General features: G+C 52.4%; 1 protein-coding gene and 1 long non-coding RNA gene across 12 annotated transcripts in view; one reads left to right on the forward strand and one right to left on the reverse strand.

The window, feature by feature from the left end:
• Lmpt (four and a half LIM domains protein limpet) overlaps nt 1–25,129 on the forward strand; it is a 92,531-nt gene that overhangs the window by 59,717 nt on the left and 7,685 nt on the right. For 5 of the 10 annotated variants that reach the window (XM_076829018.1, XM_076829012.1, XM_076829019.1 and 2 more), the window contains 5 exons: nt 2,309–2,483; nt 4,001–4,234; nt 4,318–4,527; nt 18,781–18,981; nt 19,912–20,086. In XM_076829018.1, coding sequence (XP_076685133.1) covers nt 2,309–2,483; nt 4,001–4,234; nt 4,318–4,527; nt 18,781–18,981; nt 19,912–20,086 — 995 coding nt within the window. Of the gene's footprint in view, nt 1–2,308; nt 2,484–4,000; nt 4,235–4,317; nt 4,528–12,889; nt 14,534–17,189; nt 17,619–18,780; nt 18,982–19,911; nt 20,087–23,136; nt 23,474–25,129 lie in introns of those variants that run through there. The other 5 variants (XM_076829020.1, XM_076829014.1, XM_076829015.1 and 2 more) reach the window with 5 other exon arrangements.
• On the reverse strand, nt 10,885–16,156 carry LOC143377585 (uncharacterized). Of its 2 annotated transcripts, none has more exons than XR_013087359.1 (4): nt 15,068–16,156; nt 14,826–14,996; nt 14,636–14,734; nt 10,885–14,293 (listed from the first exon to the last, which is right to left on the reverse strand). It is a non-coding gene; the product is annotated as an uncharacterized LOC143377585 (long non-coding RNA). The 2 variants fall into 2 exon arrangements; XR_013087360.1 differs by having other exon boundaries at nt 10,885–14,296.

Below are 25,129 nucleotides of genomic sequence, written 5' to 3' on the forward strand. Positions count from 1 at the left end.
ATTTTCCAGTCATTTTTTATGTTTTATCGAAATCGGAACTTTTAGCCCCGGCCTCCCCTACAGTGATTAATAATGACATTACATATGGTGAATAATAATTACATTACATAGATATTGAAAACTACAAAAGCAAAACGTAAAATAATATCATGCAACAATAGTCGCGGGGCATCGTGAATTATTTCGCTGAATTTTTATAGTGGACGAGCGACGACGATCTCCTTAACGGGAGTTAACAATTGCGTGTACCGTGATTAATAATGACATCACATATGGTGAATAATAATTACATTACATAGATATTGAAAACTACAAAAGCAAAACGTAAATCAATATCATGCAACAATAGTCGCGCGTGACGCACGCGAGGCATCGTGAATTATTTCGCTTAATTTTTATAGTGGACGAGCGACGACGATCTCCTCCCCGCCTCGACACCAAGAACCCCCCTGTTCCTAACTAATCGCTTACTTCGTTGCAACCACCCGATCACTGGCCAACTCGCGCCCCGGTGTTTGCTAAAGAATCGTGTTCCACGAAAGTGACAATCAGTCCTGGACAATTAATTCGACGAACCGTGTATCGTTACGCGAGCACGTGCGATAAACTTCTCATCGGATCGTTGTCGCCCTGTTCTCGCGCGAGCGCTCCAAGGGCGGACGGGGTCCAAGGGACTCTAGGACGCGCTGGCACCGTGAATCCGAATGACTTATGGGCCGCGTGCGAGTATTATGTTTCACGGTTTGCGCCGTTAACGAGGCGTCAACGTTAATTTGCATCCACCCTCTGGTGCGCCGCGATGCGTTCGCGGACCTCGTAAAATATCGGAGGACGTCCGGCCGCTCGAGAGAGATTCAACGTTATCGCCCTCTCTCTAACAAGGATACAAAAAGGAAAAGCGAAGCGTTCCGGGCCGCGACGATTCTTTATCGCTTTAAAAGCTCCTCGCGGCGTCGCGACTTATAGCCCGCTGGCAAACAAGGTGACCGTTCCCCTGACATTACGGACGTGACATTATGGTAACCGTGCCGCTGCGCCCCGGGGGTATAATTCTCGAAAGGTGTCGCGAGTTCGTTCCTTCGTTGAGATCACCATTCCCTCTGCGCCGGGAGAGGGGAACTTTTACAGCTGGGTAGGTCGCGAGAGCTTCTTCCCTCGCTTTGGGCCCTTGCGATTGAATGTCGAAGGTAGCTGCGAAGGTACCGCGACGCCCGGCTGGGTTAAAACATGGCGCGATCGACGAAAATAAGGCGTCCAGTTGCGTCGCAGTCGAAGCTCCCCCTCGTTTCGAAACCGAGCCTTCTATGAAGCCGAGTTTTATGGCGGCCCATTAACGCGTCCGTTGGCACTGTTAAATTTAACGAGCTCCCTTGCGCGCCGATCTTCCGCTAAGTCCCCCTCCCCGCACCCTCCAGACTGTCGCCGTAAATCGGATTTCGGGAATTTACGAGCGAATCCAGAGAGAATCCCTCTGCTGCTGTTACAATCGTCCACCTCTGGGACATTTTATTTTTTTCTTCCCTCCTCTTTTCCCGGGCTATCGGCAGAGATAAGGGTCTCGTCGTCGCCCGACTTCTCCGCCACCCCTTGTCCCCGAGTTACTGGCGACCAGTGCAGAATCGCAGGGACGGGGTGAGCTCGCGTTAGCATCGCGACGGCCTTGACGCTGACACCCGGAAGGGTGCGGTGAAACGGCGCGGCGATGAATGCCACCCGTAAATGCATCCCCTTGATTAGACGATTGACGTTCGATCGGACCATTAGCGTGCGACGCGTGGGCGGCACGACTTCTGCGCAGCGAGCAGTCTCCCCGTTACCCTTCACGGCCACGGTATCGCCGCTCGTTTCTTCTTGGGCTGCCATTCCGGCGATTTATCAAACGCGCAGGAGATAAGGAACGGGGAAGGGCGTGTCGCTCCAAAAAGGATACCGATGTTTGCGTTAATTAATCGATTAGCGGGGAATTGGTTCCGCCCCGAAGGCAATGAAGCTAGATTACTATAGGCTCTATCAGCTCCGAGTCGTATACCGAGTTAATGAAACAGCGGGGGCAAATATTTATCGTCCGTGATATCCTTGGTTTAATAGATACGTTCAACAGGCTGTTAATGCCCGTCCCACTTGCACGCGGGCAACGGGAACCGAAAGCACTTCCCTAAGCAGAGGTGGGACGTTAATCTTGCCGGCGCGACACCTCAGGAAAGCTGGTGTGTCGCGGTCGCCGGCCCGCAAACAGAGACGCAATTAAGCGTTCGGCCGAGACCTGTGCACGGGCGACTACATACACCGATCTGTTTTCTTTTTCCAGGAAGAATTGCACGAGCTGCAAGTGCCCGCGGGACGCGCACGATGTGTGCCACGAGGAATGGGTGTCGGTCAGGTCTCGCCTGGGCCTCAAAGGCGAAGAGTCCTCCTCACCGGTTGGATTCGACCCCAGGGAGAAAGGCCTCGCGTGGGCGCCACCCGGCCTGCCAGCTCACAAGGTCGCTAATATTCTATTCGCCACCCAATTTCTGTTTCATCTCGCGCCTTACATGTTCCGCTCGATTACGTACAAGCTCGTTTCCTGTTCCTGATGCGTGGCTCTATTTGATTTAATCGCGCTGATTCAATAAACCGACCGCCGCGCCGGCTCCGATTCAACATCACGTCGATCCCGCCGAAACGATACGAATTGCCGTGGATTCGAGCTCTAATGAGATATAATAGTAGCCGCGGAACGATCCATTACGCCGCGCAGTGTGTCGAAGTATATGGGCGGCCGGGACGAAATTCATAACTTCTGAATTAATCAGTCTTCGACCTAAGTTCCCTAATATTTTTTTAAAGAGGACACAAAGATGCATGGATTGATGAAAAAATGAAAGAAAATTACATTTAAAAAATTAAAGCGGTCTTAATTTTTATTAAATAAAAAGCTTTCTGCCAATTTTTTCGGTTAGAGTTTGTTGGCACGCGATTATTGACTAACTTTTGGTTGAAAAACATTTTTATCAGTTTATCGGAAATGCGTGAAAAATTGAATCGATTGTTTTGACCGTAGAGCATATGGATTTTCGGGACAAAGGTTAAAAAATTAACAGTAAAAAACACTTAAATTATATGCACGATGAGAAAAGACGAATGTTTGGAGTAACGTAAGTGTCTTAGGCCTTCGCGGGACACACGAGAGGAGCCCCAGCGACTACGCTAAGGGCTGGAGCAGTTGAAATTGACGTTAATATAAAATTTACTGGTCCCTAAATTAATATACAAAAAATCACGGAGGTATTTTTTTAAAGTCCTGTCGAAGTTGATAAACATTTAACACAAAGAATTAGCACAAATTGTTAGTATTGTAAAAAACTGACTCGGCAGTTTCGAAGGTATGACAGTATTAAACACAACTTATAAAAACCAAATGAAAAGCATAAACACTCTGCCAATGGCACGTGTTTGAAAAGATGCACCGAAATTTGTTATGAATTTCTAGTATCACTTTTGACAACAATTTAGTAAATTCAGCAGAAGTCATGGGTAGCATTGAAACCTACGTTCCTTTATTAACATTTCAAGTTACAAGATTTTGTGGATCAAACACTTCGGATACTTGACTTTTGTCCATATACGCGCCGAATGCGCGCCGAACGCGCGCTGAGCTCCGAACGCGCAAAGAATCGGTGCGCGCCGAATGCACATTCGGGGCGAATGCGCAGGTGAATACGCGGCTTAATAACACTGTGCGCCGGCACGGCTAAGCAGTCGGTGTACGCGTGGCGCGTGCACGCTGGCCTGGCGCGCTTCCAGCTCCCGATATTTACCAAAGCCCGCGGCATAAATTAGCGCGTCGTGGCCGGTCTTTATCACCAAGGAACGGATGCTTTATCGCCCGCGCTTCCAGTCGCCGCGGCCCACTCGTCTTTACGATACTTTTACTGCCACTATGGGGCCGAGCTTTTTCCCGCAATCTATCCTCGTTCCGGTGACAGCGCGAGTAACAAGCTCGATGCCGGTGTTACAGGTGGAGGAGTACTTTTCCATGTTGCCGGAGATATCCGTGCCCAGGCTGGACACCACTGGCGAGCGATACAGGGACCGGCAATTGGCGTATCAGCTGCCTAAGCAGGATTTAGCCAGGGCCTACTGTCGCCACTTGAACCCCAAACACGCCAGCAGCGCCGACGACTTCATGGCCGCCAGGAACGAGATCGCGCTGGACATTGGCAACGTGCAGGAGGTGCTCGAGAGAGATCTCGTGAGTGTGAACGCTAATTTCGAAACGTCACGGCATAATCGATGCGACGAGCTCTTCTTCTAACGTGCTCTGTTTGCTCACAGGACTGCGGTGCATGCCACGCGCCGCTGAAATACGGCAGCCTGGCCGTATCAGCCAGCAAACTGGGCCTCCTCTATCACCCCGCGTGCTTCCGGTGCATGGAGTGCAAGGAACTTTTGGTGGATCTCGCTTACTGCGTGCACGACGACACTCTGTTCTGCGAGAGGCACTACGCTGAACAGCTGAAGCCCAGGTGCGCGGCTTGCGACGAGGTCAGTGTCACTTCTACCCCATTTATCTTCTCTGCGACTCGGACAAAGTCCTCTGAAAATAGCCCTCGCAAAGTCGATCTTCAGCGACGATTATCGGTGGGAAAAGATTGGTGTAGGAGAAATCGCGAGAAGAAGCAGAAACTTTGGCGCCGAGGCGGCCGAAGTAAGTACAAGTAGTATCAGACGGACTTGGTCAGACTTCTTACCGCCCGTCGTACAAGCAGCCTCTGTCGACCGCGGCTGTCCGTGCTGACACGTCTGCATCTACTGAAATCTTCCTTACCGACCGCAGAACACTCGCGCTTCGAGCGTGGCTATCGATCCTCGATACACGCGTCGTTTAAATTGCGGCGCGGGACTTGTAGGAGCGCTGGATTCAAGCGCGACGCTTATCTCTGTGCGACGGTTTAAAAAAAGAAGGAGCGCTCCGTGCTTTCTTCAGCGCCTTCTTCTCAGCGGTCGCATTCCCCATTTACGGCGGCGGGAGACCACAGGCCCGACGAAGGTGCTCCGCGCCGTTCGGCCAGGCATTTTTATTACGCGCGCGGCATTGCGCTAAGAAAACCTGAAATCTTGACGGTGACCCAAATGTACAGGCGGCTGTCAAGGTGCGCATAAATCGCGATCCGTGCCAAGCTCCGGCCACTCTGCCGCTCGTAGTTTACGCGACCGTCGTTCTCGGGATCGCGGTCGATCTATCGACGACGCTGACGAGACTGGAAGGTGAATAAATTAGTAGATAGACGTGCTCGTTGGTTGACCGTTCCCCTCGCGTCCCGTGGCAGCTATTCCTCTCGATCGCAGAGATAAATGATGCCCCCGCGGTTGTTTGGGCGTCGTAAACAATCGGGCTGCTCCAAAAATATCTGGAGCATAATGATATTATGTGTCGCGCAATCGAGCCGCGTTGTCCGCCGCGTCGCGCGGGAACTGGGCCGCTTTCGGCTTTATTTAGATGGACGGAAATAGGAATCGAGTATCATACAAGCTTGCTCGTCACCGTCGCCGCTGCGCAATGCGAATTATGTTACAAAAACGCGAATAACCTGCAAGGATTTGGCCAAACTCGAGGCCTTCTCATCTCTGCTCCTCGGTGACTAATGATCTTGCTCGCGATCAGTCATGCACGTAGGTACACGGGCGTTGCCGAAATACGAGGCAATTAATCAGCCACTCCGTCGCGCTGAAGGAACGAAGAGGGATACGAAAAGATTCTTTGGCATTCTTCGCTCCTTTATTCAACAAGTACAGCTCCGAGGGCTTCATTGAGCCGAGTATTGTTCCGTGGTGAGAAGCTTAGAGTAGTCAAGGATTATTATTTTTTTTTTATTATTTAAGTATATCAGCGGGACAAACCCTTTGTTATAAAAAGTACAAATCGCAGTCTCGCAAGCATAGGAGAAACAGTTAGAAAGTACAAAGGAGAAATAATTAAAAGAAACAAAAGCAGAGAAGTAAGCGCGAAAGAACCATTAATGATGGTGACAAACTAGATATAAAAAATCATGGTAATAATAATAGCAGAGAACATAATAGTGAAAGTTAAGGGGCATGGGAACTACGAACAGCGATCAGAGCAGAGTGATTGAAGGAATTATAGGAATTATTAAAGAAGTCAACAGAGTTACAGTACCGATTCGAAGTTATTAGAAGTGGATTAAGACTATTATAGTAGCCGTAGAGTGTTCGATGTGCCTCAGAAAGGAAGGGAGTATGTTTTCTAAGGCAACGCTTCGGTGCATAAGAAGTAAGTTTTTCAAGGATTTGAGGACATGAGATAGAATGCTTAATGAGCTTATATACAAATAAAAGGTCGGCAAAGGCACGGCTTTGATCAAGGCTCATTAGTCCAAGGCGCGACAGCATGAAGTCATAGTTATGGCAAAATAAAGACATAGGTGATTCCGTAAGATATGATGCCAGTCTAAGAAACCTGTGCTGCACACTCTCGATGAATACAGAGTGGCATTTATAATAGGGAGCCCAAATAACGGATCCATATTCGAGAATAGGACGAACCAAGGGGTTATAGAGAGTCCGGAGTGTGGTGATGTTAGAGAATAATGTGCGGTGAATAAAACCTAGTGTTTTATACGCGGAGTTAACAACATGTTGATAATAATAATAGAACGTTAAAGTACTAGAAAATTAAGTACCAAGGTCGCGTATGGTGTCAACAGATAGCAGAGATGAGGCTTGAATAGAGCACGGATCATTACTTTATTAGATTTACAGCAAAAATGGATTACACGACACTTAGATAAGTTAAAACTAAGTTTATTACGCGAGCACCAGAAGGAAAGTCTATCCAAGTCAGACTGTATTAAAAGAGCATCAGACACACTCGTAACTTGTCTATAAATCTTTAGATCGTCTGCAAAAAGTAGAAACTTACAATGTAAAAAGGCTTCGGCTATATCATTAATGTGCGGAATAAATAGAAGCGGACCCAAGTGAGAGCCCTGGGGAAAGAACAGGAATCTCCTTAGATAGGAAATTATTATACTTAACTATCTGAATTCTGTTAGTCAAGTAGCTGGAGAGCCAGGCAAGCAATGCGCCGCGGAGGCCGAGGGAGTGAAGCTTAGTAAGAAGGGTCGGATGGTCAACAGTATCAAAAGCTTTACGTAGGTCGGTATAGATGGCATCAACCTGCAGACCACTTTCTAAGCAATTAGACAGGAAATTATTATAAGTAAGGAGATTGGTAATAGCAGAACGATCGGACATAAAGCCATATTGCTCGTCAATAATTAAGTTCTTACAAATAAAAGGGAGCTTATTTGAGACAAGGCTTCCAAATATTTTAGGCATAACATTCTGCAAACTAATAGGCCTGTAGGAACTAGCAAGTGATTTGTCAACACCCTTAAAAATAGGGGAGACTAAGCAGGTCCTCCACAAAGAAGCAAACATTCCAGATCTGAAGGATTTTTTTAATATAAGAAAGAGAATGCGAGCCATAACGAATTTGGAAGACTTAAAAAATATCGGGGGGATGCCATCAACCCCAGGGCCCTTATTGACACAAGGAGTTGCATCTGAGAGAGTACCTCACTAATTGTGATTTCCATGTTAGAAACATCAATGGTACTACTGAAGGAGAAGGAATGCTGCGATTCCTAACTACAGGAGTCGACAGAGCCAAAATAATCCGCAAATGTATCGGCGATCGAATGATCCGTGTTGGATACCTGGTCATTAAAGGAAACGTGGGAAGGGCGAGAGGAGTTATTTTTGAAGTTACGAACAAATTTCCAAAAAGGTCTGGGCTCATTAAGAAGAGTACTTTCAGATTTGGGAGCGAAACAATGGCAACAGTTCCGGGAGATGGTTTTGCATTGGGACCTGAGATTAGAAAAAAAAACAAGATAATCAGAAAAGGAGGTAGAAAGTTTGAAGCGACGATGAGCGATTTTTTTTTGCGTAATAAGTGAAATAAACCTAAAAACCAGACAGGGTAGGAAGAAATTATGGAAGACGAGGAAGGTACAAAGGATTCAACAGCATAGTTACGGTGAAAATAAAGGATATCCACAGATTCATCTCTGGATAAGGGAAAGAGGAGGACATCCCAATCAATAGAGGCAAGATAATCAGCCGAATTAAAGCTTCTGCGATGAATTACCTTGGGAGGAGAGGAAGAATTAATAGAGAGGGAAAGACAAAAAAAAATAGAGGGGATGGTGAGGATCCTCAGAGAGAAGGGGCTCGGGATCAGGGGAGGTGAGAACATTCGAAAATGACGAAAGAACAAGATCAAGGAGCTTACCATAGTTATTAGCCACGTAGTTCACTTTCGAAAAATTTAAAAATCCAATACATTCGCGGATAATGTCCAAAGGAGAAGGTTAGACGTTACTATGGTCGAGAAATGCTATACGAGAAGCAGTGACATGGCTTGTAAAGTCAGGGTGCTTGTAATCCCCGGCGATAATAAAATCAGCAGTGGGAAAATGATTATCGAATCGTCGCAGAATTTGGGCGCGCTTCCGCGGCAGATTCGAGTGTTTTCAGTAGGGATCGTTTTCGTTCGGAACGCGGCCTAGCTCCTCGGAGGGCTGCGAAGCGTCAGCTGCTGCCCGTTTGTTACGCGCGTCCCTCGTCCGTGTAACGCGTCTGAATTGGTTTTCTTCCAACCGGAAACCGGCCGTTTAATCGTACCCGTGGCCGGTCGGTAATCTATTTTGATTTCTCTGTCGAAGCTCCCACCACGATCGCGGCGTGTCCAGCCACCGAGAACCGTTCCCCGTCTTTTATTAGAGTCAGTGAATTGGAGGCGAACGAAAGCCGAGCGAACCGCGAGAATAATCGAGGAACGCGTGTCCTTCCTCGATAGAGCAGCGTCGAGCTCCGCTGCCTCGATCCACGCGCGAGTTTCGATCCTCTTCGATCCAAGATCGGCTGCACGCGACCGTGTCCCCCACCCACGACTTTTCCGCGCGTCGACGAAGGGTGGTCTCGAGTTTCGGGTAAGTGAAGTGCGCCACACTCAGTCACACAAGAGCCACAACACGCACCGAGGTCTCGGCAAACTCTACATCTCAGATCAGCCGATGGACAAGTCAGCGCATAAACAACCCCAAACTACTCTCTTGCTCTGTTCGACAATAAAGTACAAGCCCACCTGCCAAACACGGATCCCACCCCTGCCGCATGCTTCGATACACATAATTCTCGTAAAGAAGCTCGATGGAGCGTTACCAGGCTCGTAAATAACAGGCTCCCGAGCGGCGCGACAGCTTTAGGAGAGGACGGCGCGCGCACGCGAGCAGCCCCTGTCGATCATTTCGGAAGACGGTCTGAGCCTCGGACGGCAAACAAACGGTCTTTATAGAAAAGCATGGCGTAACGGTGACGCAACCAGCCGTTTAAGCGTCGTCGCTGTAAAACTCTGCCCGCGTTGTCTATTTCGAGCGCGTCGACCAGCGTCGCGGTTCACGTGCTTCGCGTTTGCTGCGCAAAAATCCGCTCTCGCTCCTCTCTGATCCAGACCTGTCGCCGCAGACGCGTTTGCGAGCCTCTCAGACATTCCACGCGCTAATCCCCGCCTCCTAAATCCGATTCCAGAGTCACCTTATGATTTCGCAGTGTTACGTGTACTGGAAGGAGTGTAGCTAATCGATTGCCTTATCGTTTGCTTTCGACGATGATCTGTCGCTTGGAATCCAACGATTCCTCCACGCTCTCGCTATTATAGTACGTGGAGGAAAGTTCTCGCCGGGCGCGAAATCGATTCAACGATCCAGACAACGGTCGAGTACGGGACCGATTCCGAAAATAGCCGGTGGGTTTTGCAACTCGAAGATGAATGGCGCGAATTCGGGTCACCGGAGCCACGTTGGCCCGGCGAAAATAATTAAGGGAAGAGCCGACACCCCCGGCCGGCAAAGAAAGTTACGCGAACTAAGGGTTGCGTGGCTCGCGAGCCGCGCGTTCTGCTTAGGTCTTTGCTCTTGACCGCTTCCGGGTGGCTGCCACGACTTTCCCGCACGACTTCTCGAGCATTCCCGCGGTGAACTCTAGCTCTGATCGAAAAAGTTCCCGCTCCTTCGAATGGCGTCTCGACGCAGAGCTGCGAAACAAATGTAAACGATCGCTGACGAGGCCTCGACGTGCCGGGCTATTTCCGATTAACGATGCATTGTGGGAAAAGCTGCATGCACCGAGCCGTTCGGCGTGAACTCGCCAGCGGCTGCGCGAGATATCCGATCCAATCGAATGGGAATCTAGGGGCCGGAGGGCTCGCGTGACGGTATCACCGAAAACGCTCGGTCCTATTTTCGATCCGTGACTCTTTCGACGGGCTTTGGAAAGCTTCGCTACTCTTTGCCGGAGAGAGGCCGAAGAGTCCTCCCCCATTCACCTGGCACTAAGTGGAACGAAGGGAAGGTCGTCCTACGGTCCGCAGACACGGCTGCAAAGTTTCCGACGATCTAATTCGGTCGGCTCGCGAAGTGGCTTCGCTGAGATCCGGTGGCACGCTTTTCTCCGACCGTGGCACACACGTTCGATCATCGACCGAAATAACATTGGCATTGTTCCGTTTCCCTCCAGAGGAACCGGCTTTCGTGGCAACCGGGTCGACTAATTTCGACCCTTCGCCGGCCGTGTAATGTCGCGCCTTCTACGGTTGGATTCCTCGGTCGATCCAACCTCTTTCCACGGCGAGTCGATCGCTCCTCGAGCGCGCGTCCTCAGGTTTCTAGTCGATCCGCGGGGAAACGGTCAAGGTCCACCCGCGATTGCCTGCCAAACGAATGGATTATAAACGAGAGATTGAGTCCTCGGTGCTGCACCGAGCCTTCGCCGACAGTGGGACTGACAACGAGCATTAAGGGAAAAGATAAGACAGGGTAGCTCATCGCGCAAGATTTTATTCCAAGTACAGGCGCTGCTCTTTGGATCTTAAACTTAGGGGAATCTGTTAACAAGCCTGACGAAGCAATTAACACATCCTCCGGTGATCGACGTCGCGATGGAGCGTGCAACTGGTGCTCCTCGGTTGCAGCAATGTCCTCTGGAGTTGGACGAACAGAGGCGCGATTTATTTTCGTTCGCGTCTCGATAGGTCGTCGACGATACGTTTATTTCGGGCGGCGGTTGCGGACAAAGTGGTCCGGACGAGGATTACGAAGCCGGCGTTCCACCAGCGACTACGGGCTTCGCGAGGATCTTCCACCCTCCAGAGAAACGACTGCTCGACTATGAAACCCAGGCTACAAAAATCTGTAGAACTGCAGTCACTCGGAGACTCCTACGAGGATGTTTCGCGAAAGACTGTGCGGCTTATTCTTGGACGTCCCTTGCATCGTTCGATTTAGAATTGTTACTCGCAAAAGCCGTCTTTCAAGGATTCAGTCGGAGAAACAACGGACAGGGGATTATCGAGGACAGCGCGAAAATGAATTCTTGCCTCGAGGAACAATCGGATAGTGTTAGGATCTGGCGCGACGCAAATATAGATCATCGAGGGTTCGATAAGCTGGACGCCGCGGCGGCCGTTTCGATATCCCTTTGGAAAGGCGCCAGAGCGACGTACCGCGCGCAAAACGTGTATCGAAGATCGGTCCGACTCGTTGATTCGTAACCGATGAGGTAACCGAAATAAAATCGCCCGAGTGACGCCAGAAATTCGGCCGCGCATCTCGGCCACGTAAACATCGCTGAGTTTCCACGCCGAGCGCTGTTTAACTCGAGAACGAAACGCTTAATTGACGGGCGCGATACGCCCAAGGCCGCGGCGAGTCGAGTTTTCGCCGGACGCCGAGAATTTCATCGGCACTCGGGGCGAGTCCGCGGAGTCCGAAGCCAGCGGGGAAATGCAACACTCCGCGGACGTTTCGCGAAATTGGCAAGAGGCGAAGCGTTTCCTCTCGCGACCAGAGCTGCCAAAGTGCGGCCGCGGCGACGTTGAGATACAGAGACGTCGCCGTGGGCGCGCGGACGGCGACCCTCGTGGTCTAACGATCGGGTCATTAGAGCGCGGCATCGATCGCAGGTATTAATCGGCGAGCCAATAATCGCGCGATTGCGACGATTGCCAAATCGGGGTGCGTTAATTATCCCGTGCCGGTGATCGATCGTCTACGTACGCGGGCATTAAGGACTGGGATTCGCGTCCAGGGACATTCGAGCTAACTTTAGCCTTAGCCGCGGTCCCGCGGCTCGAGTCGAAGTCTGTTACGTCGACATAACGAGCCGAACAGCCACCAGTTTGCCCCGCTGTCCGAACGGTTTGCCCGCGGAAAATAAAGCAGTCCTCTGGCCGCCATCCGGCAGCATGGATAAGCCGATAATCATCGCGTGATCCGCGCCGCCTCCTCGACCAGGATCTAGCCCGTTCGCCTTGGGGGACAGCCTGCTCGGGGCACCGCGACACCTTTCAGCGTGCTAAGCGTCCTAAGCCTGCTAACCGTACTAGCTACCGTGGAGAAGTGGACGCGCGTGGGTGGTGGGTGCCCCCTCTAGGATCTTGCCGAATCTCGGCCTCTCTCTCCGCTCTGCTCCTTTCCCGAGTGACGTCAGCCCGTTAGAGGATTACCCAAGTGACACCAAGAGCCAGCGACGAGGACAACGACGAGGACGGCAGCACATGGGTCGGCCGCGCACGTCGCCCGACTGCCCTTCGATCTTCCCGGAGGTGATCAGGTCTATGCTTCTGGACGGGTAACCCTTGTAGATCCTCATGGAAACGGAGGATGCCCGATGAACGTTCATGCCACGATGTGTCAACGTGTCGAGTAGACGTGAAGCAGCTAGAGTGACTAGTGTAGGGCGGATAATCCCTGGCTTCCCAATGACAGTGTGGTAGAGAGCTCGCTCGCCCCTTTTTCATCGTGTTGTTCAATCGCCGTTCGAGATGGGCCTGATGTTGTCCGTGCTGGTGGGCTGTGTGGGCTTGCTCGAGCTGCTCGCGTGCCTTAGACACGTCTCCGACGGCGTGGTGATCACCATCAACCAGCCAGCAACCCCCTGTCTCTCCTATCACGACCAGGCGAACGATAACATGAGCACCCACGACTCCATCTGCACGTTCAGCCACTCGAGCGACGTCAGCCTGCCCCGCGGCGCCAAGCACAAGCTGGAGAACCTGCACGAGTACAGCCTGAGGATCAGAACCCAGCTACGATCGCGTGACAAGAACTTCGACTATGGAACCCTGTCCGAGTGCAGCGCCAGAGACCTGCTCGTCGACTCCAGGCTGACCCCGGACTCCAGACTGAGTCCGGACTTCAATTACCTGGTGGAGTCCAGCGAGGCTGGGGACGACTGCGGGAAACGGAGCGAGAGAGAGGCGTCCTACGACGAGGCCGAGAAGCTGCGGATCGAAAGCAGCTCCAGAGATCGACCTCTGTCCGTGATCAGCCTAGAGCCGGCCCAATACGTCAGAGTACCGACGCCGATTCCCTACGACGTGGACGACCAGCCATCCAGCTCGGGAGCCTCCAGTGACGTGGGCACGTCGTTCGATAACGAGTCGGGGAACGAAGCACCCACCACCAAGTCCTTCGACTCGATTCCCATAATTAAACGGTACAAGACCCCCTCGGAAGGCGAGTCCTCGATAGACGAGTCTGATTATCAGGAAGTAAGGCTGCCGAAGAGACAGTTCAGGAAGTCGAAATCAAAGTCGCCGGACCCAGCGAGGTCCCAGGCGATCGACGGGGGTGGGATGGAACGGTCGAGGAGCACCGAGAACGTACAGGAGAACCATTCGGGAAAGCTGGAGTTCCAGGAGGTGGTGATCGACGCGCCGAGGCCGTCCAGTCAGAAGAAGAGGTCGGCGAAGTCCTCGAGCACGATCGTGAGGAAGTCCACGAGGCTGAAGTCGAAGGGGGTGAGCAAGTCCGCGGAGAACTTGGCGGCGAGGAAGTCGAAGAGGCACCGGGATCCGGAGAGGCGGAAGTCAGACATCTCAGTGCAGACGGCGAACGGAGGCCTACCGAGGGACGAGTCGACCAACACGTCGCCCTTGGCGAGTCCGTCGTTGTCCAGGTCCGAGAGCAGAAGCGTGCAGGTGCAGACCAGCTTCGAGGAGACACTGGCGAGCGTGGAGGCGCTGGCCGAGGCGGAGAGGTCCGTTCTGGGGCTGTCCGAGAGCAGGAGAGATCTGACGTCCAGGGATCGCAGAAGGTCCTTCAAGAATAGAAGATTCGGGACCGCCTCCAGGGACAAGGCCGACGACGCGGTCGACTCGCCGGATGCTTTCTCGGTGACTAACGCCACCTCCACCGTCGAGGCACCGCTCAAGGATGTCGCGCGGCTGCTGAAAATATCGAGCTTCGAGGAGGCTGACGTAGAGGACTACGAGAGGATCAGGGGTATCATAGCCGACTCCGACGCGAGGGAGGCGAGCGAGAAGAGGAGGAACGGCTCGAAGGGCTCCAGGTCCGTGTCCTCCGTGGACGAGGACGAGAGCTACTGGGACGCGGAGGATGTGAGTGCAGGAACTGGACCGATACAGTACACGATACCGGACCCCGATCGAAACAAAGCTTTCTGGGTAATGATGCACCCCCAATCAAAGGTCCTCCCGTCTCTCTCCCACCACACTCGCTCCCCACTTACACGTATAACAGAAACAGAATTATAACTCGACACTCACCACTACTACCACCTCTCGTCGATATAAGTCAGCGTCCACGAAATGGTCACTAGCGGAATGGAAATTTCAGGAATGGATTGATTAGCCGTAACCCTGGTACTACAAAGTTCGCAGAGCAATCAGTACTTAGAGCTCCTGCCCCAAGGGGTCGAACCGCGCTACTCAGATTTCGTTGGTAGTAGGTACTTACTTCTCCTCCCACGTTTAGAGCACATCCTCACGGTACGCGGAGAGTGCTAACTGTCTTGTCTGTCGAGTCCCCGTCGAACGATTAGATGCCCCGTAGTTAGGAAGCATGGAGAAGACCCTCGCCCCCAGCGACGGCAGCAAATTCCCAGCCGTCGTTCGTCGGGTAACCGTCCTGCAAATAGCGACGGAGTAATCGTAAACCGGCGAATCGCTTTTGGCCGCGGGACAACCGTGTCAGCGTACAGAATTATTCGATGACCGATGCCGGGTGGTTGGTATCGGAATCATCGCCCGCGTTATTGTCGCGGTAACGCGACGCTGCAATTCGCCTGGCAATTCGCGGGCAATAAAAAGTCTGTCGCGCGTGCCCGCGCGATATCTCCGAGCCGCGCTCGGCAGGGTGGGATCACCGACGAATCAGGATGGCCCGGCTATTGTTATTCCCAAACCGATTGGGAAACGCTTGGAAGCTTTCACCCAAGCGGGGAAAAAAATCCTGCCCCGCGACGGGGCTAGAGAATCCGGCCGGTGTTCGCACGAAACGCTCTCGCGGTACGCGGCGTTTATTGGTGCCGTGTGCCTCGCGTGGGGTCTCCCAAAATATCAATCTCATACTCGCCTGCAAATAATATACATATGTACATGTATATACGCGAGCCGCGACGTTTACTCGACGTGGCGACACTTCGAGGGCGGGCTTTCCTTCGCGCAGTGGCATCGCACCAACGTTTTTCAGGATTTTCCATTCACCATCTCGATGTCGGTCCATCGAAAAGTATAACGGATTCGTGAACTCTTTAACCGAAGAGTAAGAGCCTGGTGTCTGACCACCGGCGTTCTTCCCACTGCTGGTCCGCCTAGTGTCGTCCCTATACCACTGCGCGTCGGCCACGAGAATTCATCGGCAGCCCACTTTTTTGGCCGACCCGATTTTTCTCCGCCGTTGTATTTTTAATCGACGCGCCCCAGCCTCTTCCGGACCCCATCGCCGATATTATGTTACCGCCCGGCGCGATTCTCTCGATCCGCGTGGGCGATCACGTCCTCCTGTCGTCGACGATTTTCATTTTCCAGTTATTTATAAAGCGGCCGGCGTTCTTGGAGGCATCCCGCCTATGTCGGGTAGGCGATTCACCGTGAAATCGAGATCGCCCCCGAAACGCAGACGTATAGATCCGTCGTAGGGTAGGCGTTCCTAAAAGCTTCCCTGCGATTTATTTCCGTCCGTTCGAAGAATCGTGTTCACCGTGATCCTCGACGAGACGAACGATTCGTCGAGTGTGGTATTCGCTGGCCGAAGAGAGATTAGTCTCGGCAGGAGCGCGATATACGTGGGAGGGTATTGGTGATGTGCGAAACATTCCGACCCAATTACACCGCGGATTTCTTCTCTATTTTTCGCGCGGTCACACCCCCGCCTGACCAGGAACCACCTGTTTGGCACGCGATCAAGGCGTCGCTCTGACGGCCGATGTTTCAGGAAACTGGTCGATGATGTATGTGGATATCTGTAAGCGTTCTGCACCCTCTGGCTCGGCGTTAGCGAGATGTGGTCTCTACCGAGGATGAGCTGACAGGATGAGTTCGCTAACAACATCTTTGCTCCAAGCCCTGCTACGTTTACAGCTCTGTTCGTCGCTGGAGATCGTCAGTCGCCCCGTCGCGACAATGAGATAATTCAAGCGTCGACGAAAGGCCGACGGAAATAATACGAGCTCGCGCCACATGTCTTTACTGCGGTCGGTTCCGGTGTTTCGGGACGCGATTCCATAATCGCGTCGTAACTGCCGCTGTAAACCGAGCAACGCTCGTCGCGTTTAATTTACGCTACGCAGTGGCGTTAAGGATCCATGGAACCACTGTGATCGCAAACGGAAAGCTCTTGTACGCGACTAAGCAGCGATAGTCGTGAATGGCTCCTCTGGAATCCGCGGATCACAGGTCGACTCTGTTTCTCGTCCCGACGAGAGCGGCGGCGACGTCAGGGTTCAGAAATATCTCGGGCCATTGGAGTGGAATAAGAGAGAGAGAGAGAGAAAAAAGAAGGGAATGAAAGGCACCTGAAAGTGGAAAGAGGGAAAAGAGAAGGTGGGGCTTTCGGCGATCGAGCCGCGATCCTGTAACCTGTCGCCTCCAACTTCCAACCGCTAACGAGAGTGACGGCGAGGAAAGAGGAAAAAGGTGGGCAACGGCGTGGTAAAGAGAAAGAGGGGTGTCGTAGAAAAGTTGCACCCGGCACACTGCATCGAGAATCTCGGCGATGGAGGAGGAGAGCTCGGGCAGGGGGGTGCGGCGGACGCGCGCGGCGTGGCGCGGCGCGTTTCTGGAGTCGTCGGGACGCCGAAAATAGCGTCCCGATATGATGACGCCCGGAGCGGACCGATCCTAGATTTCAGTCAGTTCGCAAGCTCGAAAGCTGCTGGGTACGCAGAACACTCCGACACCGAAAGCGCCTCCCGGTTTCTTCACGATCCCCATACCGAACCCGAGTCGCCCTCTCGACGTTCCCTCTCTGTCTCGCTCCTGGACACTCCGCTCCCAGCTCCTATCCTCGTGTCCCGGTGGACGTAGAACAGATCGCGATCGATCGGCCTAGTGACTAGACAGAGGCGCGGAAACAGGCTGAACGAGCAGTCACCATGGCGGACGTAGACAGTGTAGTGTACACGACCACCGAGCGCAAGGTTCGCAAAGTGAAGAAGACGACCAAGCGCAGGGAGAGCCACGATCAGAACGCCGAGGTCACGATCACCGAGGTCGACAGCACGCAGAACAACCACCACGCCATCGAAGAGTATGTGCTGGCTGCAGATGTGCCTCCAATCAGACCCCCTTGCTCTTATTGTCAGCTACGAGCTTTCCGTTTCCGATCGCAAGCCCCCTTTCGCCGCCAGACCTGGCCGCCACCCGAAGGGCCCGCGATCCACGGTCCCTCCTCTCCCACGGGGATCGTCGCGGCTCTGCCTCGCCGATTTGCCGTGGATCTGCCGGAGCGCAAACCGCGGTGTCGACTCAGGACACCTCGACGAGCTCGAAACGTTTCCACCTCCTGCGAAGTCCATTCTTATTGTTACGTAAGAGATCGGCAACTTCCGCTCGATCGAGCACTCTTCGGCTCGCAGCGACCCACCCTGACGGGCACATCCGGCTGTGGAAACGGGCGGAATCGATGATTCCCTCGGAAAACAAGCTATCCGACCGCGAGCTAGCTCTATTTGCTTTCGCGAGCGACCTACATTCCCCCGATAAGAAAACTCTCTCGTTAGGTCGGCGCGGTTCTAGCTTCGATCGTTCCTCCCGCGTTCAGTTCGTTCCCTCGCCCCAAAAATGTCGTCGCTCCCGAGGATTTACGAGCGTCCAAAGGACCCCGAGACGCGCAGCGACGTGCCAGGCCACGTCCTGGCCGCGAGCTCGCGGGTCCGGAGGGTGGCGGGCCAGCTCCTCTCACAGGAGCAGAGATCCGCGCGCGGGGCGACCCTCTCGATCCGATCGAGGACCCACCGCGGTCGATCAGTCACGTTTTACATGCTCGCGTCACAGATATTGTATATATAATATGCTCCCGTACAGAAAATACTCAGCCAGCACATACAACAGCACTCAACCAAGGTACATATCAACCAGCAATTCTATCAGACACCGTCGAGCGCAGAAACTCGCGACACCACAGCACGAAAGAGATATATACAGAGAGAGATAGCGAGGAGCTTTTCGCGTTCAGAGGGGCGGAATCCTCGCGAGAACGGGGAGGAAAAGAGTTGAACGATGCTGCGAGAGGAGCGTGTTGATGTTTCCTTCCGCGATCTTTACGCGGGGGAGGGCGGAAGAGCCGCGTCGTTCTGAGAATCGTCGCTGAAGTCGCTCGATTTCTAACGATTCGGGGGAGCCGGGTCTAACGAGATTCTCGGCCTGGATCCGCAGATCGCCTCTAAACTCCGCGCGTTTTCGTTTTCCAGTTGATTTTCAGTGGCGAGTACACGAAGGCGATGAACAAGGACTGGCACAGCGGCCACTTCTGCTGCTGGCAGTGCGACGAGTCTCTGACCGGGCAGCGCTACGTCCTCAGGGACGAGCATCCTTACTGCATCAAGTGCTACGAGAGCGTTTTCGCTAATGGCTGCGAGGAGTGCAACAAAATCATCGGCATCGACTCCAAGGTACGTCCCCGACGCACTCGCCGCGGCTCGTCCTCGATACCGTAGATGTATCGGCGATAAGCTCGTTGACTCACCGACCCAGTTTGCCCAAAGATTTTCCCCGGTTTCCTTCGATAGCGCGGCGCGTCACGTCGCTCGCTCGCGGTGCCCAACGCGGATAGATCTTTCGGGAGCGTCGCAAGGTTCTGTAACTTTGGATGGCGTCCAGCCGTGGAAATCGCGAATTAATTAAGCTCTCTCTCTCACCGCGCAAAGTGGCCCCATCGTCGAAGACTTTTTTGCCTCGGCTGAAGGCACGGTTCGCCGAGTTGCTGGCAGAAATCGGTAATTATCGGTTCGTGTATAATCGCTGGACTCGGAGGTGCCGATACGCTGGCAGGCATGGGCGTCGACTTACTCATTCCTAGAAATAGAAACGATGATGCAGGTGCTGCTAGCCATATCGGTTTCGCGAGCTTATTTCCGTTTCTCGGCTGTCCGCCATTCCTATTCCTCCTACCTCCGAGCGCAGAAATTCGCCGCTAGACGAGTCGCGGTAGTCGCCGGCGTTTTCCACGGTCCTGCCGCGACGAATCGGTGTCAGGCGAGAGAAAATTTTGCTGCGAACGAAAGGCGGCTCGCTCCAAGAATCCGCGTTCCTTCTCCTCGGCTGGAGCGTCGCGCGAAGCCTCCTAGAGGCCGACGAGTCCGCGATTATGATCGGTCCAGAAATGGAGAGCCGCGCGTCTAACGAATGCTGCGCGGCGAACGTTTGCGTTCGGAAATGCGAATTCAGTATTTCGGTAGCCGGTCGCTGCGGGAATTAACCGCGTCCGAGATGCAATATCGCGTTTCCCTCCGGTCTCATCTTCTGTCTCTACTACTCCTTCGCCCCGGAGGCAATCGACGCTACCGAAGGGCGGGGTACGATAATTGGAACGCTGTTTGCAGGATCTGTCGTACAAGGATAAGCACTGGCACGAGGCCTGCTTCCTCTGCAACAGGTGCAGAGTGTCCTTGGTGGACAAACAGTTCGGTAGCAAGGTGGACAAGATCTACTGCGGCAACTGCTACGATGCCCAATTCGCCAGCCGTTGCGATGGATGCGGCGAGATCTTCCGTGCTGGTGAGTTACGAACTTCGCGCCGTCCCTTTCGTCCCACTGGCAGCCTTTGCGCGCGATCGACAGCTCTGCAAGCAGGTAGATCGATCCCAGAGCTTCGCTGCTCCCGATCGACAAGCCCCGAACAATGATTCACGATCTCCAGCGCGAGGAGAGAGACAATATACATTATTACGGCAACCGAGTCAAGGCCCACGCTCCAGACGCGGCCCAATTACCGCGCGTCGTTGCGAAAAGGAAAGGACTCCTTTTCGGAGATCCCTGGGGGGTCTGGGAACTCTCGAAACAGCCAGCCGGGCAGGGAAAGCGAAGTCGACGACCTGAAAACGCGTCTAGGCGACCTCTCTTTACGATCTCGTCTCCGTCGACTTGGAAAAGTTCACCGCGCCGGTAGAAGTTGGACGTTCCGTCGAGCACCTCGAGGATGAAGCGGCGAAAGTTTCATTGGCTGGAGTTTTCGCGGGCGCCAAGTCGAGAGGATCAAGGGAGCGGGAAAGTAGGTTGAGAAGAAAGAAAAAGGATCGTTGGGCAATTAGCCGGGCGACCTTTTTCGCGACGACGGAACGCCAACTGGGAACGGCTATCGGTTTGTCGCCTCGCAGCCTTCGGTGATCGCAGACGGCGTGGAGTGCTCCGCGACCTATATATCGCGTGATTCACTCGCCTCCGCGACCCTGCCGAGCGCGTCAAAAGCCCCCGGGCGATGAAAAAGCCCCTCGATTCGGCCGGCTCGAAATCTTAGAGCGCCTTAGTCACGGAGGATGGATAGCAGGGAATTGCGAGGTGTGTCCAGCGGGCGATCATTCAGAGGTCGCATTCCTCTCGAAGGAAGGAAGCTGCTCGCGCTCGAGGGCGCCCGCTTCCGCGGGAAGGGAGATCGCTAGCGAGCCCGGTAATTCGGTCAAGTACGCTCGAGGTCGGCGCAAACCCATTTACCGGCGAAATCCAGCGGATTTATCGTTTCTACGGCTCGGAGAAAGCGACGCGGTCGGGGCGGATCATCGATTTCGCGAGGGAAGTTCGTGTCTCTGACGGACTGGTCTCGAGTTACGTGACGCGCGTGGGAGTCTCGTTAAGCCTTAAGTTCTCCGGCGGATTAGCGTGGCAGATAGCGACGGGACTGCCACGGGATCGTCCGTGAAAATGACTCGGTGCCAGCGCGTGTCCGTATACGGGTCGACCTTTCGAACCGCGCGTCGAATCGCTGCTTCTAACGCGATGCATTGCAGTCGAACGCCACGGGAAATCGTTTCGTTCCTGCGACCTAGACCCATTGCGGGAAAAAACGAGGAAACCGTCCAAGGAACATGCGAGCCGAATGCAGCATTATCGAGGGACGTGCTCTTCGCCGTGATTTATGCAGATCCCTCCTTGCCGACGTCCGCGAAGCGATGAATCAGGAACGTATGAATTGTTCAGTTATCTGAGACGCCTACGGAACACTCTTGGCCCCCCTCGTCTAATATTTTCCACGCGTGACAATAGCGATCTCCGTCGAAAAGAAAGCGCGAGGAAGGGGTGCTTAAGGGGAGGTTCCGGTCTAGAGCCCCAAAAATAGGTGATCTTTAGGAATTAATTAAAGGAAAACTACTATATATAATTTAATCGGACGGTTTGCATTTTATTAAGGATGTCTTAAGTTATAGAAATATATTTTTTGTTTTATAATTAATCATTACAGACGGCGCTGGGAAGTCGTTAAAGTCAAGGCGTCAAAAAATTGAGCAAAATTGGTGGGACCTGTATCCCCAAAATTTATTATCCGATTCGACTGAAACTTTTTTTATTTTGAAGAATATACTTCTGGCTATGGAGGAACTAGAGAAAATTGCAAAAATGACATTTTTTAAGAAAATAACGACACTTGAAATTTGAAATCACTTTCCCCTATATTTGTCGTCCTTTCAACGCCTTTGAAAATTATAAATTTTCAATTTTTGTATTTTTTCTGGTTTCCCTCCTAGCCCAGAAGTATATTCTTCAAAGTAAAAAAAGTTTCAGTCGAATCGGATAATAACTCTTGGAGATACAGGTCCCACCGTTGTGAGAACACTGTTTCGAGAAAAACGCGTTTAAAGTTTTACGTGAGTGCCGAGTGACGGGGTGTTACCCATGCATTTTCCGCTACTCAAATGCCTATAACTCCGGGAATTTCACGAATTCCAACAAATCCTTTAAACACGCATTCCTAAAAGGTTGAACATTCGAAAAATGAAATGAAAAAAAAATCGACTTTCAGACCGGAACCTCCCCTTAATACCCCAGCCATTAATTACTCCCTCGGTAGTCAACCGAGAAGCTGACGAAGTAGTTGATATCCCCATTCGCAAACGTCACTCGGAACGAAGCACACAACCGATGACCACTGAAGATAGAGGCTTCCGTACGTCTCTATCAACTCGTGAGTCACCTGGCGGATGTCTCCGACGCAGTTTCTCGTCGCCCGCCACTCGGACGCTAAATAGAAGCACCGATAAGCAAAGTCGAGGAGCCGTGGGTGGTTGGGGAACCGCGACAGGGGCCGCGTAAGGCGGAAAAGAGCGGTCCATTAGACGAATTGCAGGGTTGCAGCGAACGCGGGTGGGTAAATATATAAATATTGGTGGACGCGATCCAGGACGGTGGAGTGGCCCTCTTGGAGCGGGAAGGCTCCAAGTTATCAGCGAAGTGGAAGACACGTTGCGCGTGCTCGCGGCGTGCACGCGGTCACTCCAGCGAGAGCGAGCTGGCGCGGTTGCTTCAGTGACTCGCAAGACTCCGGGCCAATCGCACGATTGCCTCGTTTCGTCGCGTTTCGCCGCGTCTCGCCGTGTTATCGTTGTGAACCTCACCTGCTACTTCCCAGTCTGTGGGTTCCCTCTGAATGCTGGTGCTCTCGACTCGAATTCCGGCTGGCAATCCTTGTCAAAATTCACGCCCACGTCTCGTAAGACGGACGCGGCTTTGAGATCCGTTCGAGGGATGACAGAGATCAAATTACATCAGCTGTCTCTTCGAGGAAAAACAGGATCTCTCGTCGCACAGATTTAGAAGACTGGAGTTGCTGTTTCGATTGAGAATTTGCTCCTCGAACGAGTAACCTCGAGCCAGAGGGAACCTGGTCTCTAAGGTAGCCAGCCGCGACACCGCGATCCCAGTGCAAGTTCCCTCGGAAAGATCCAGAGGCTCAGACAGAGGAAATAGAAATGGCCACCGACGCGTTGAGCGAACGGCTGTCCAGCAAGCTTCACCTGCAGACCAAGACAGTGGGCGAGGAGAGGATAAAAAGGGCGAAGGAGAAGGACGAGGATGTGGCGATATTCAGCATGTTCCCGATGGGGGGTGACCCGAAGTTCAGGTGCTGCCTCGGCAAGGACTGTGTCCTGGGGGACCCGAAGAAGGCCGATCCAGGTGACGAACCTCTTGCAAACACTTCCGTAGAAACCCTCGCGACAAGTCCGCTCCCTTTGTAAACTCGAGGAAGCTCGGCAAAGGCAAGCTATTTAGAGTCCGGGAAATGGAAGAAGAGGAGGGTGAATCTATGGCCCAGTCTGTGTAAAATCTGTCTCCCCTTGGGGAAGCGTGTCTCGTTGGGCATTCCGGGTCGGTCTCCTTGGGCATTGCGAAAGCAGTGGACGCGGGGGCGTCGGATAAGGCCCCGTTCTCAAAGTTTTCCTAAGGTCGGCATCGGCACGCCGATCGTGGGTCGACGCGGCGCAACCGGCTCGCGGTAAACTAGCCCCGATCAAAGCCAACGAAGCGAGAGAGAAAGGGCCACTGACAAACGGAAGGGAGCCGAATGGAGTCGCGACCTTATCTGGAAACACGAGCACGGCCACGCACCGCTATTGTCCCCGGTCCACTTGGCTAACGAACCCGCTAATTACACAGTTCGACAAAATTTCACTTTTCTTCGGACTTGTAACATTCAATAGCCGTTTTCTCGTGGGCTTTCGTGTGCTGAAAACGAATCCGCAAACCGTTTGCCGCCATCACCCTCAGTTTTTGAGAAATTCGATTTTGAAAAAAAAATGAAAATTGTCAGGTTTGAGCATCTTTTGCGTCGAAACGGTAATAGTTACTCGGTTGCTTGTTGCGTCAAATTATTCTATGAACTCTCCCGAATACAACGGTGTAAATTATTAGTTCATTATGAACAGTTAAGTATGATTAAACAATGATCATGTGAAAAGAACACCTGGAATGCACCCATTTTTGCAGATATCTTTGAATTTATTTCGAAAACTAAGGGTCTAGGAGGAAATCTGACTACTCCACGCGATGCAGCGGACAATTTTCCTTCGGAAAGCATCAAGAGAAGCGGGAAGTCACATTTTGTTTTCAATACAGAAGCGAAATAGTTTGGCGAAACGTGCGGTGTCGGCAGTGGTAGTCAACGGCGGCGCGCGGGATTCACTGCCGCTGAGTGTCACAGAATCGCATAACGCGCGTGACTACCACTGTCGGCACCGCACGTTTTCCCAAACTATTTCGCTTCTGTATTGAAAACAAAAAGTGACTTACCACTTCCGTTGATGCTTTCCGAAGGAAAATTGTCTGGTGCATCGTATGGAGTAGTCAGATTTTCTCCTAGACCCTTAGTTTTCGAAATAAATTAAAAAATATCTGCAAAAATGGGTGCATTTCAGGTGTTCTTTTCCCATGAAAATTTTTTAATCATACTTAAATGTTCATAATGAACTAATAATTAACACCGTTGCATTCGGGAGAGTTCATAGAATAATTTGACGCAACAAGCAACCGAATAACTATTACCGTTTCGACACGAAAGATGTTCAAATTTGAAAATTTGTATTTTTTTTCAAAGTCGAATTTCTCAAAAACTGAGGGTGATGGCGACAAGCGGTTTGCGGATTCGCCTTCAGCGCAGGAAAACCTATGAGAAACGGCTATTGAATGTCACTAACCCCAGATGGCCGTCGAACTGTGTTACCCTACGGAAACGGGGATCGCAGTCGAAACGTCCGTGAATATCATCGTTGTCTTCCACCGACGAGGATTGAAGCATTGAGAGAGAGGGATCGTAGAGGCGACTAGGTAGATCTG

The sequence above is a fragment of the Andrena cerasifolii genome, chromosome 16, assembly GCF_050908995.1.
Source record: "Andrena cerasifolii isolate SP2316 chromosome 16, iyAndCera1_principal, whole genome shotgun sequence".
Lineage (NCBI taxonomy): Eukaryota > Metazoa > Arthropoda > Insecta > Hymenoptera > Andrenidae > Andrena > Andrena cerasifolii.